At 42.1% G+C, this 14,427-nt stretch overlaps 1 protein-coding gene across 3 annotated transcripts in view; it reads right to left on the bottom strand.

Annotated features, from left to right (window-relative positions):
• The window catches only part of arfgef3 (ARFGEF family member 3), a 104,453-nt gene that overhangs the window by 72,472 nt on the left and 17,554 nt on the right, over positions 1–14,427 (bottom strand). For all 3 annotated transcript variants that reach the window (XM_034184639.1, XM_034184641.1, XM_034184640.1), the window contains exons 3-5: positions 9,244–9,325; positions 7,572–7,712; positions 7,336–7,404 (exon numbers count right to left, since the gene is read on the bottom strand). In XM_034184639.1, coding sequence (XP_034040530.1) covers positions 7,336–7,404; positions 7,572–7,712; positions 9,244–9,325 — 292 coding nt within the window. The remainder of the gene's footprint in view (positions 1–7,335; positions 7,405–7,571; positions 7,713–9,243; positions 9,326–14,427) is intronic.

The following is a 14,427-nucleotide window of genomic DNA, read 5'->3' as shown; positions in this document are numbered from 1 at the left end:
TTATTTAGTGAGTTTTAGTTTGGTTGGCCGATGTTTCTCTTCTCCTGGTTTATAATGTCAAACATTACTGCCCCTGAAACCATCTGCTGTTTTTTATTTGGCATCGTTTGAGAGCAGGGGTGCCCACAAATTTTTCAACTTGCGAGCTACTTTTAAAATGACCAAGTCTAAATTATCCACCTGCATTACAAACACTGAACATACATTGGCTCATCAATTAAATGGTGTAGAACTGCAGTAAATCTTAGTCCCAGAGAAATACCGACTTAAACATTTTAGTTGTTAAAATTATTATTATTATCATCATTATTATTATTATTAAGTAGTAGTAGTATTTAGTAGTATAAGAAAAAGTCTTCAAAAGTGGACCTTTAATCTAGGGGTGCTGTAGGGGGCGTGACCCCCCAAAACAGTCTTCCTGTCTGGATTCACCCCTGGTTTGCCCTCTGAGCAGGAAGAATGGATATCGTGTATTTATGCAGAAAGCAGTACCTGATGCAGTTCAGTTCAGTTTATTGGCCATTTGCAGTTACAGAAACCACATTGGAAAAAAGGTGCAAGAAGCTCAAGTGCGCTGTTGACATTAAAATCTATACCACAAGATGTGAACAAACAATTTAACAGACACACATGGTAAACAAATGCCATGTAAATTCTAAAAGATCTAAAAACTATATCACAAAAGAAAACAACCAAACGCCTGAGGAAAACATATATGTACAAATCTAAAATTAAGGAGTTCATAAAAAAGCAAATTAAAAACAAATTAAACAATGGAAATATCAAAGTGCATTGTTAACGTGCAATAAATAAATAAATAAATAAATAAAATGCACTAAATAAAGTGCTTTGTGCAAATCCAAAATTCAAAAGTGTGCCGTTCAGAATCCTCACAGCTTGTGGAAAAAAACTCCTCGAGTGTCGGACAGTAGAGCATTTAACACAACGGAATCTTTTTCCAGAGAGAAGAAATTCAAACATGGCCATAGACGGATGACTTGAAGTGTCATTAATGATCTGCAAAGCCCGAGTTAAAAGTCTGGCTTTGTAAATCACCTCCAATACTGGCAAAGTGCAGCCGATGGTCCTGCTGGCCGAGTGGACCACCTGGTTTAAAGTCTTTTTTCTTTTACAGTGAGATTACCAAACCACACAGTAAGACAGCTTGAAAGTTCACTCTCAATTACGCAATGATAAAAGTTTAGGAGAATCTTTTTGTCTTGTGTAAATTCTCTCAGCTTACGTAAAAAGAAGAGATGCTGCCTTGCTCTCTTAACAATATTGGAGGTATTTGAGTTCCATTTCAAATCATGGGAAAGAAACACACCCAAGAATTTACATTTCTCAACAATTTGCACCACAGAGTTATGGATAATAATAGGATCATGGTTCCTATTGTGACTAAAATATATCACCAGTTCACACGTTTTTGAAGTGTTCAGTAATAAATTGTTTTCCTCACTCCAGAGAAAAACATTCTCTATCTCTACACGATAAAGTGATTCATCATTTGAACTGAGCATTCCAATGATAGTTGTATCATCAGCATATTTGATTATCACATTATTTTCACAAGATGCAACAAGGTCGTGTGTGTACAAAGTGAAAAGCAGAGGGCTTAAAATACAGCCTTGCGGGGAACCAATACTAACACACAGCTCATCCGACATGCAATCATTAATTTTCACTCTTTGTGGTCTGCAAGTTAAAAAATTTAAAATCCATTTGCACAAGGTGTCATCCAAGTTAAAACTCTTTAGTTTATGAATGAGCTTCATTGGGATCATTGAATTAAAAGCTGAACTATCGTCTATAAAAAGCATTCTTGCATAGGATTTCCCTGTTTCTAGATGTTTATAGACAGCAGTCAGAGCAAAGGAAATTTAGCACTGACAGGTAAGAAGGTTTTACTGGCGCTTTTCACATCATGCCATCCTCAGAAAGAGACTTTAGGCTCGAGGGGTTAGCCTTTGTTGTTTTAATGTGGCACGGGTCTTTAGCTGTTTTTAGTTTAACCACTGCGAGGACACTCACAGAGCAGCAGAGTTTGAAAGAAAAGTGTAAAAATGTCTTTGTAAAGCTCACTGCAGGTATGCTGTCGTCAACGAACGCTGAGACATAGAGAGACGGCGACAGCTCACAGCATCAAACGTGAGAGAGAAAGTGGGGGGGGGGGGGGGGTGTAGAGGCAGTGAGTAAGCAGCAGTCAATAACTTTTATCTTGTGAGGAGACTATTTTTAAAATCCACTCACTGTCCAGGCAGACTGGTTTTAAAATGTGATGGAGTCTCCACAGAGCCGTCCACAAACAGTTGTGTGTGCATGCAAGTAGCTCAGCTCTGCCCTCAGCCAAACTGACTGGGCCAGCTAGGAAGAGAGACACTCCCCCAAGATAGATTCTAAACCAGCATGGTATGATTCTAAGCCAGGTCCAAAGATGGGCAGGCCCGCTCCATATCCACTAAATTAGCTGTGAATAAGACTGTTGGTTATGGCTTCATATTACAGAAGATAACGAAGTCTGGAAATTATTTCCATAGCATTAGACTGTCGATTTCAAGATGGTATGAGGTCTATTTGTACAGTGACAGATTACCACTTTAAAACTGATATATGGTGTATTGACTCACATTTTCAAAAGAAACCCTCCTCTAGAATTTCCCAATTCACCACCAGTCAGAGGAGGTGTTCTTTACTTATTGCGTAGAAACTAAAATCAAGATTATGTCTGTACTGGCTATCTTGGATAATGGACGATGGTCATTTTTTGAAAGGAACCTTCCCCTGGCCTCCCCTAATTCACCACCAAGAAATGGTTTAAATCAGATGAGGCGGTCGTTTAGAGTTCTGAAACAAAAAGTTCACAGACAGAGACACCTGGGCGGACAGAGTGAAAGCTTAACATCCCGCAACTTCATTGACCGAGGACATAAAAATATGGGGAACAGCAGAAAATGGAAAGCTTTTCACTCTGTCACCAAAAGATATCTAGAAGGGGGAAAAAAAAAGCAGCATTCCAGTGGTAGCTAAACATGTCAACTCATGCCTTCAACCCGGTAGAAATATTGACTGAAATGAGCAGAAAGGCCCTTTGAAAGATCCATCTAGTTTTATTCAGACTATGTTTGATGCAGTCCAAATATTATCCACTTTAGCCAGATTAACGCTAGTTTAGCACACTTTACGTTTGATTGAGACTGGACCCTGCAGGAGGGCCAAGAGGCTTCCAAATCAGATGGTTTCTGGTTCAAATGCCACCCCCCAAACACCATTGTCCATGTACACTTGGAATTACGTCAGGAAGGGCATCCGGCGCAAAACCTGTGCCAAATCAGCAGGCAGATGCAAATGAGATCTGGTATGGAGACCCTGACCCAAAAGGGAGAAGCCAGAGCTTACTTTTGGTTTTGGTAGAAACTGTTTCTGTGTAGGCTCTCAGTTGTCCAGGTGGTTTCCATAGTAGAGAAGCTTGAATCTTCGACTGGACTGGGTTGTTTGACGCGAGGACATTTCGCTTCAAATCGCAGAAGCTTTCTCAGCTAAAATTCTTGCTCTGGAAGTCTGACTTCTCTCTGACTCTTGTAGAGAAGAATAAAACAGAAGCCAACAAAAGCTGGAGTTTTAAACCTAACCAGACCCCTCCTACTGAGAGGCAGACTGCTATAGGCTAGTGACTAAACAATAGCTCTAATTAGCAACTATTGTGCTCTAGTTAGCAGACCTAATGGCAGGACAGCTGTCCCTCTAATGATGGGATGGATGCCTTTCTGATGGCTCCCTTGATGACGTGAATGACTCATTACCATGAACAAAAGACTAAAACTCCTTTGACCTGAGTACCCCATTGTAAATAGGGGATAAAGTGTGTCTCAGACCCCCTCCCCGGTTAAGGCTGGGTTTCAAACGTTTCACAAAGAATGCCTCCTTGACCCCTCTCTCAAACCATTTCTTCTCTCTGGCTAATATTTTAACTTTCTTGTCCTCAAACGTGTGGTTACTGTCTTTAAGGTGGAGATGAACCGCAGACTGAGGTCCACTGGCGCCATCTCTGCGGTGCTGGTATAGCCTTTTGTGTAAAGGTTGCTTCGTTTCACCTATGTAGTGTTCGTTACAGTTTTACTGACATCTGATAGAATACACTACATTGCTCTGTTTGTAAGTAGGGATCATGTCCTTAGGGTGAACTCATTTCTGTCTCAAGGTGTTAACCGGTTTAAAGTAAACTAGGATTTTGTGCTGTCTGAAGATCCTCTGTAGTTTTTCCCCTACTCCTGCTAAATAAGGGAGAGACACTCTTCTTCTTGTCTCCGTCTCCTGTCTATCTGGTCTCTTTGTTCTCTGGGACTTCTGCACTTTGTCCAGGGAACATCGTGGGTACCCACATACTGTGAGGGCTTTCCGGACACGTTGTTGCTCTTTAGCCCTTCCCTCTGCAGTTGTGGGCACCTGTAGGGCTCTGTGTTGAAGCATCCTGATCACCCCGAGCTTGTGTTCAAGGGGGTGGTTTGAGCCAAAGAGCAGATATTGGTCAGTGTGAGTTGGTTTTCTGTAAACCCCTGTCTGGAGCTGCCTGTTCTCTCCAATCGTAACATCACAGTCCAAGAAGGCTAAATGGTTGTTTCTGGCATCCTCACGTGTGAACTTGATACTGGCGTCCACCGAGTTGATGTGTTCTGTAAAGTCCTCAACTTGCTGTTGCTTGATTTTAACCCATGTGTCATCAACATATCTGAACCAGTGACTGAGAGAGATGCCCGTGAAAGATGTCAAGGTTGTCTTCTCCACTCGCTCCATGTACAGATTGGCCACAACGGGGGATACCGGAGACCCCATCGCACAACCATGAATCTGTCTGTAGTAATTCCCCCTAAACAGGAAATACGTGGTTTTGAGGCAGATCTCCAAGAGTTGGCAGATGTGGTCTGGTGTGAGTTTGGTCCTTTCAAGTAGAGACACATCCTCCAGCAGTCTCTGCTTCACAGCTGAGATGGTCTCAGCAGTGGGGATGCAGGTGAACAACGATGTCACATCAAATGACACCATAGTTTCATCTGCCTCCAGCTGTAGGTCCTTGATCTTGTTCACAAAATCTTGTGCGTTCTCCACATGGTGGTCTGAGTTACCCACTAGAGGAGCCAAAATCCACTTGAGGTACTTGGCCAAATTGTACGTGATGGAATCTGTGCTACATACAATAGGCCTGAGTGGCACGTCCTGTTTATGGATTTGGGCAGACATACTACAGACTGTACCCTGGGGACGCCACTCCGTGCATCTATGGACTCCATCTGCATCAGAAGCTCAAAGCACTTTACAATTATGCCTGATATTCCCCCTTTCACACAGCCACACTCATACACTGATGTCAGGGTGCTGCCATGGAAGGCACTCACTACACACCGGGAGCAACTAGGGGATTAAGGACCTTGCCCAGCGGTCGTTAGTGATTTTTTGGCCTGGATGAGTTTTGAACTGAGGCCTGAGGTCTGAAGCCCAACGCTTAACCACTAGACTATCCGCTACCCCTTATAGAATATAGAAAAGGCAGACTGTGATTTTAGGATAGATAAAACAAGAGAATTTAAAATGACATGTAACATAAGTGCTAGCACACGTACAGACCCTGCACTAACTGTAGTCTTGAAATATACTGAGTTAGCTAACCTTTGCATTAAAGGAGAATGTTGGAATAGTTGGTAATTCTCATTGTTGTTGTTGCATGTAAACAACAGCAAAAAAAAGTCTTTAAAGTGTCTTCAAAAGTGGACCTTTACTCAAAGGGAGGAGGGCCCTTTCAACTCCTCTTCTCTCTGGGTATGCACCTGTACTGTCTCTAAAAACAGGAGAAAAACAGCTGTCGAGAAAACTTGTTTATTTTTTGTGGAAGCTGCTACCTGATTGGCCTGTAAGGAGTGTATATCACACGCACTATCCATCAGAAACTGACTTGGTGTGCTGCCTGTTATCACTCCGTGCTGAGGAAACTGAGATTGAAGCTCTGTCACATATATAAGATGATATGAAAAAAGAAAAAAGTTACCAGATGACCTGACAAATTTTTTTCTGTAGAAAATTTTGTTCCCGGACTTGTTTTGACATCAAATAAAATGTGCACCTCTTACTGAATCAGCAGCAGCAATAATTATGCAGTGGTGGCCCCTGCCACAAAATGCAGCAATTTACAGGTCAGCCACTTCTGTTTTAGCAAGTTCCAACATCAGAGGATGTAAATCAGCTAACATTTTGAAGCATTTGTTTTGAAAAATTTATTGACATACTGAAGCTCCATTTAGCACAGCACATACAGAACCGATGGTACAAAAGTTACCAAATGTTACAAAACAGTAGGGATGTGAATTGTACAACAACTCACGATTCAATTCGATTCCGATTCTTGGGGTGACGATTCGATTCAGAATCTATTTTCGATTCAAACAGCTCTGAGAAATAGCTATATTACTTAAAAAATGTTTATGTTTAAGAAAATGCAGTTTTACAAGGTTAATCAAATGATTCTAGATGTAAATTTACTCATCTGCTTTGCTCGTTCAGAGTTGGCTGGCAGTTCAGCGAAGCGCTGGTCAGTCATCGGCAGATAGCGCTGCTCCACTCCTTTTAGCTCCGGGTGATGGCGTAGCATGTGGGCTTGTGCATTTTAAGTGTTTCCGAAGTACTTGACTTTCATTTTGCAGATTTTGCACACTGCAAAAGTCATGTCAAGCTCCTTCTTACGCAGCAAATAATAAAATCCAAAATGTGCTCAAACATTTGCCTTCAGCAAAGACGGTGCTGGCTGAATTAGCTCTTCGTCCGCCATGCTAAGCTACAGCTCACGAATGTTTGAAGCACGCCGAACCCTCCACTCGCGGGGACGCTGTAGTACGGAAACCGTTGCCTGACAAACAGTACACACAGCGAGTAAGTAAGAAAATGTTTAAAAAAATGCTTTTTAAAAATCGATTCTTGGACATTTTGGATCGATTCAGAATCGTAATAAATAAGAATCGCGATTCGGACGTGAATCGATTTTTTCCAGCACCCCTACAAAACAGCATTTCATGTTTGCAATCACTGGCTTGTAGTACCGACAAACAGTTCTGGAACCATCCCCAGCCGCACGCTATATCAATCAATCTGATGTGCTAAAGGATTTGTCTTCATGATACGTTTGTTTAGTGTGATGAGTTACAAGATGATAGCATTTATTCTTTTTGAGTTACTGTTGACATAATCTGGCTGGGATGGATGAACTCACAAACCTAATCATCTATAACTTTCCTGTTACCAGTCCTTGGACGTACGTCACTGATATCAAATAAACCAAGGCTGACTGACCTCTGCAATCCTGAGGATGGAGTCTCCATTAATGTCAAAGTTTGGTGAGTATGTGATACACAGCAGGACCTGAATACAACAGACAGAAAAAGAAAATTAACTCTGCAACCCAAATATGCGTCTGTAAACTGTAAACGTGCAACTTTCATTATGTGCATTTTAAAACATAACATTTTGTTTTATTCATGTCAACACTTTGGATCACCAGAAAAACATCTGCAGTGTGTGTTTGTTACCTTCATGACTTCCACCTGCAGGTCCTCATGGAGAGACGGCGTGACTCTGACGGCCTCTAACATCTGGCTGAGCAGCTGTTTCTCCATGACCTCCTCCTCTGTGCTGACTCCGCCCACAAATCTGTCCTCACAGAGGAGCTTCTGTTGGGGAACAGAGAAGGAAGACACTGACTTTTCTTGCTGCTGGAACTCATTGACAATATTTTGTTGAAATCCAAATATTAGACTCTATGACATAAACCACATATAATCTCCAGAACCAAAGACGATGATCTGCACAGAGACATTCACTGGTGTTCCAATTACAGTTACGCTCATGTCTATGTTGATCCAACCAAAGTTTAATCAAGAGACCAATATTTAAATCCATAAGGGAATAAGAGACTTAGACAGATAGTTAAACCTCACATTCAGGAGGAGCAGGTTTCCTGAGGTGTCCTGTGGAGGATACTGTGATAGAATCGGGTACCAGAACTGCAGCAACATGTGATCCGTTCTCTATATGAACAAGTAGGAGCTGTATCCACATTCTTGGCATCACATCAAATCTGAATGTTGCAGTCCAAGAGGGATGCCCCTCGTCACTAATCCTATTTGTGATTTTCATGGACAGGATTTCAAGGCGCAGTCAGGAACAAGATGATGCCCAGTTTGGTGACCTCATAATGACAGCTCTGCTCTTTGCGGATGATGTGGTTCTGTTGGCTTCATCAGGCAGTGACCTGCGCTGTGCACAAGCAGGTTTGACATTGAGTGTGAAGCAACTGGGATGAGAATCAGCACCTCCAAACCTGAGAATATGGTCCTCTGTGGGAAAAGGGTGGCTCGGCCCTCAGGGTCAAGAAAGCATTATTGCCCACAGTGAAGGAGTTCAAGCAACTCAGGTACTGATCGATTTGGGTACTGCAGATGCTGTACTGAACCATCATGGTGAAGAAGGAGCTGAGCCAGAGGGTGAGACTTTTGATTTACCAGTTGATTTCCAATCCTATCTTCACCTATGGTCATGAACTTTGGGTAATGACTGAAAGAACAAGGTCATGGATACAAGAGGCGGAAGTGAGGCTGAGTTGCTTGGTCTGCTGCCACAGTGACCTGGACCTGAATAAGCGGCAGAAAATGATTGAACGGATTGGGAGACGGTGCTTAAGTAAAGGTCTAATAAAGTGTGTGTTCCAATCAATTAAGTTTGATCAGAAGACCAAGTTACTGGGATGCGAAAAGTTGAGTTGTATTTAGCAAATGGTCCAGATGGTGACCACAGGTTCAAACAAGGTCTGACCGGAAGACTGGAATGTTAATCAGAACTGTTTAAGCAGACTGGTCTTTAAAATTGGATTATTGGAATACTGCAAACTGCACAGGTTAAGACTACATTAAAGAAATATTAACAGACAATAAAATAAACTGATGATTTTCTTTCAATACGTGCATTTAATGAGCCATAATAAAGTACAAATCTCTCACCACATTTTTCCGCTATGTGACTGATAAATGGGGAAACATGTTGATCGTGCATCTCAGTTTTACTTCCAGTTTGAGTCCAAAAAGGGGGGAGGAAAGGTTTTACTGGGTCTCAGAGTGAGATGTTCTACAGTTCTTAAGCGGGCAGTCATCATCAAACAGTTACCGTGTTACACAAGACAACTCCTGGACAAATGTCTTCCAGTACCTGCATGCCAGAAAGGGCCATCTGTCCCAGTTTGGCATTTCTTGACTCCAGCGCCATCTGTAGAGGTAGCAGACAATGTTCTCTGAAAGACAAGAAAGAAAAAGAAGTAATAAGTCCTATATCGGTCTTGAGGCCCATTGGTGCTGCCGCTTATCCCGGATTCCAGACCAGAACCTCAAAGTTAGTACAACTGTGGCGACAGCTGACAGAAGGAAGTCCCCAACTATGACAATACTTAACCACAGAAGCCAAAATAATTTTTATTTCTCTTTAACGATACTGCAGATAGCTATGGTCTTCAGACTCCCCACCCACCACCAGCACCACGTGACCCTTAATTGGAATATGTAGGCATACAAAAATGAATGGATGAATGAATACTGCAGAGCTGGTTGCTCTGTGGGATTTGAGTTGGACTATTGATATGCAAACAAGGGTTTCACCTGCCTTGTCCAGGTACACTCAGCTGTAAACGGGTACCGGCCTTGGAAGTAACCTGTGAAGGACTGGTCTCCTGTTAAAAGAGAGTCTTGGTACTTCTCCCCAAATTCTGTAGTGTGACGCACATGTGCTACACTGAGTATCTGTCTGCTGATAACCCGTCCCCAGGGAACACTGCATGAGGAAGTGAGTTCTATACACTGGTCTAGCTTATATAGGTTTTTTAGTGACAATATGTTTTTGACAGGTGTGACTTATACCCTGGAAGACATGTTAAATCCTGTGCAATTCTCATTTGCTTCAAGCAGCAACATGGAGGAGTGAACAGTGGATTTACGGAGGACGCCGTGTGCACACCACAGTGTGCTGTTTGACATAAGGATTATTAAATTCCAAAAATAAGCAAGACAGACAATATACTGGAGGTTATTTGAAGCCGTCTGAAGAGAAGAAATTATTAGATGGGAGACAGATTAGTGGCCCACAGCACTGGAAATTTGACAAGAATGATGCAAGTCCATTTGATTTTTTTAAATCACCTGTTTAATTTCGAATATTGTGCATTTTTGTAATGTACTTTTATTATTGGTGTTTGTTCTGGTTGGTGCTTTCAACACTGGGAAAGTGCTTTATAAGGAAGAACTAGAATGCCAAGGGCCCTGTGGGTTACCAGCTCAATTAAAACCCAAGGCAAAATGGCCATTTTCAGCATAAAAATGGCCACCATTTCCCAACAAAGGAATCTACCCAAGTAATTTGGGGACGGGAACAACGTCAATAGTGAACATTGTACCCTTGTTAAATTAAAAGAAAAGTTACGAGACAGTTTTTGAGAAAATGGGGTCCAAATACCCAAACTAGCTGTTTTTGGCATCAAAAGGACTGCCATTTCCAAACAAACAAATCTATGACTATTATTTTTAGACAGGAACAATGTCAATGACCCATATTACACCCTTGCCAAATTAGAAAAAAAGTTAGACAGTTTTTGAGATATCGTGATAAACGGATGACGACGCTGACGACTACGATGGACACCCTGCCACAGCATAGGGTAAGTGGCCTATCAACCGGTAACCAACACACACACAAAAAAGGAAGAATATCATTTATTGGTATATAAGTTGAACTGGTGTATAGGCCACAGGACCTCCCAAACTAGTTTAACAAAAAATAACAACAACAAAAACCATGTCCTATACTCCAGAAAATATGGTACTTTTTCATCTTCTCATAATATACAATGAAAAATGGTATTGAAAGCATCACTTCACTCTAATCCACAGCCAGCAGCAAATCATTCTCTTCTGGAGTGTGCGTGGTTTCCGTGGAATGGAGCGCCTAAAAGCAGACGGCAGAGATTCGAAAAGGTTCTTCTGCAGCAAATGTGATGGCAATTCATTAGAGACCATTTTCAAAAGAAAATCTGATTGAAACGACTAGAAACAGGTTAATAGATTGCTTCCAGACAAAACATCAGAGCAGACAGTAGGAGAGCTGGCACACTGATAGGGATCAAATAATGTGGAATGGAAACACAGCCTGGAAAGCCTAGAACCCCCAAGAACCAAAACATGAATGCATAACGCAAAATTCTGGAATCCTAAAGACCATCCTCCTCAGCAGTATCCACATTAGTATCTGTAGTATTCTGATGAGTGGTCTGGACCGCCATCACATCATCCAAACCTCCACATTCAGCCACACAGTCTGGATCCTGCACCAGGAGTCACAAACAAGGAGTGACTGTGTGAACATTTGTACCTGAGGACGTGTAATGGTAATGTTGTGGTGAATTCCATCTCTACTATAAAACACTATATACTGTTTAACATACCACTAAGGAGACTACGACTGTCCTTTTTTGATGTTTTGGCCTCGGCTTCGTCCGGCCCCGAAGAATAAGAGGAGGCTTGTTTGAAGTCGCTAGTTTTTCTCCATTTTTGTATGTGTAAAGTTACTATGGCAGGCACTTTTTTGATTGGTGGGAAGCAAACAGTGCTGAAAATAGGTGAAAACTAACAGCCTCGGCCATTTTTCGAGGCCGGACGATGCCGAGGCTGGTTCGAGGCAGATAGTTTCCCTATTTTTCACACCATTTGCTTCCCACCAAACAAAGTCAAAAACAGTGGTTTTGTTATTATTATTATTATTATGTAAATGGACTGCATTTATATAGCGCTTTTCCATCTGCATCAGATGCTCAAAGCGCTTCACAATTATGCCTCACATTCACCCCGATGTCAGGGTGCTGCCATACAAGGCACTCACTACACACCGGGAGCAATAGGGGATTAAAGGCCTTGCCCAAGGGCCCTTAGTGATTTTCCAGTCAGGCGGGGATTTGAACCCATGATCTTCTGGACTCAAGCCCAACACCTTAACCACTATATTATCACCTCCCCCCAATTATTATTATATATAATTATTATGTCTTCCAAGGATGTAATAAAATCATTGGTGTTTATTTGCAGGGATTTTGAAGAAACTTTCACCATAGATACATATTAGGTTATGGAAGACTCAATTAAATTTTGGAGGTGATCTGGATCTAGATCCAGATTCTGGATCAAGTTTCACTTTATATAGACTTTGAAGGATTATGTCAAAACTACTTCACAGAGTCTCACCAAATTTGCACCACAGATAGATATTAGGGCATGGAAGACTCCATTAAATTTGTGAGGTGATCCGGATCGAGATCTGGATTCTGGATCAAGGATACCCTTTATATAGGCTTTGAAGGATTACTTCAAAACTACTTCACAGAGCCTCAGCAAATTTGCACCACAGATAGATATTAGGACCTGGAAGACTCCATTAAATTTTTGAGGTGATCTGGATCTAGATCCGAATTCTGGATCAAGATTTCCATTTATACAGGCTTTGAAGGATTACTTCAAAACTACTTTGTGGATTCTCACCAAATTTGCACGACAGATAGATATTAAGGCGTGGAAGACTCCATTGAATTTTGGAGGTGATCTGGATCCACATTGGCGGATGTCAGAAATCTGATTGCTCATTATTATTAATACTCGGTCTGGGACTTGGCCTTGGGGGAGGTGGACTCGACTACAGCACTGCCTTTGTTCATTTAGGTATAAGGCAGTGTCATTATTGGCCTTGGGGGAGGTGGACTCGACTACAGCACTGCCTTTGTTCATTTAGGTATAAGGCAGTGTCATTACTTTTCTACGTAGTTACTTTCCCTTTCCACATGTACACCAATGCTGGACATGTTTTTCCATTAGTGAAGAACTCTGGCATCTTCTCTGCGACACGCAGCTGCTTGCACACCTCAGCATCATGACTGTAATGGTGTCCCATCAGATGTTCCTTCAGCTTGGGGGGTAAAAAAGAAAAACCTCAGTCACGAGACCTAGACTGTACAGAGGGTGTGGCAAGATTTGAGCCGCTACAATGCACCCTGGATTTGTGTGGAATCGTAGACGGATGAGTGTCATCTTGTTCAAGAACTGTGTCTTTTTTTCCAGGATGAACCAGCTTCCCGCAGCTGCACTTGATGCTGTGCATCTGTAGCTGTTATGGGGCGCCCCCTACAGGCCGGGTCATGCATACTCCAGGTGGCTGGATTTTTGCCCTTCCAACTCTGTGCAATGGAGACACTCATTCCTCAAATGCACATGGCCATTTTCAACTGGCTGTTGTGGAGTGTGGAGATATAATCTCTTCACATAGTCCTGGGTCTTCCCCGGGGTCTCCTCCCAGCTGGAGGTGCCTGGAACACCCCCTTACAGAGGAATCCAAGGGGCATCCTTACCAGATGCCCAAATGACTTCAGCTGGCTCCTTTCAATGCGAAGGAGCAGGGGCTCTACTCCGAGCTCCCCACGAATGACCGAGGTTCTAACCCTATCTCTAAGGGGCTCAACACATTCCAAAAAAGTTGGGAAGGCAGCAATTTAATCGAAATGTCATGATTAAGTAATCACTTTTTAGTACTGAGAGACGAAGCTGAAAGAAGGCTAGTGAGGGAAGCCACCAAGACAACATTACAGCTCTGAAAAGAATTATACGCAGGCTTCTCTGGATGTGGTTGGAGAAACTGGGAATGATGATTTGCATCCCCATTCACAGGTTAATGTTGGAGTGGAGTTCCTTCAGAGTTGTGTGGGTGCCTTGGTGGCTTCCCTCACTAGTGTCCTCCTTACACAGACAATCAGTTTTGAGAACTGTCTCCTTCAGACAGATTTACCGTACGGTTTCTATTTCTTAATGACTGATGTGCATGAAGTCCAGTACAGATTCATATTCCCACGACGTTGGCCTGCTGTGTGTTCTCAGGGTGAAGAAGAAACGGAAAGGTTGCAGAGTCTTCTCACACCTGACTCCAACTTTAACAAATATCTTACCAGCAGAAATCAGATGTATAGTCTAGTACATATTACAGTATAGATGTGTTTCTGTGAGTTTATTTTGTTCTCTTTTGAGGACTCAAAAGATTAGATATTATTAATATTAGGTATTAGATATTTTTTGCACCGAGTGTGGCGGTATATTTCTTTGTGATGCTGAAAAACAAATCTGTATTTGTTTTTAGATGCTGTCAAACAAGTCGATGAGACCTGCAGTCAGGCAGAAGACGCTCACTGTCGGTTACTCCTTTGTGCTGATGAAATGTCTAAACAACTCCTGACGTCTGTGTAACAGAGAACAAAGCTCAAAGAACTTAATAAGTAAAATAAATCTGACAAAATACGGAAATGAACAGAACATTTTA

This window comes from Thalassophryne amazonica, chromosome 13, assembly GCF_902500255.1.
Source record: "Thalassophryne amazonica chromosome 13, fThaAma1.1, whole genome shotgun sequence".
NCBI lineage: Eukaryota > Metazoa > Chordata > Actinopteri > Batrachoidiformes > Batrachoididae > Thalassophryne > Thalassophryne amazonica.
This window is presented reverse-complemented; position numbering and strand designations above follow the sequence as displayed.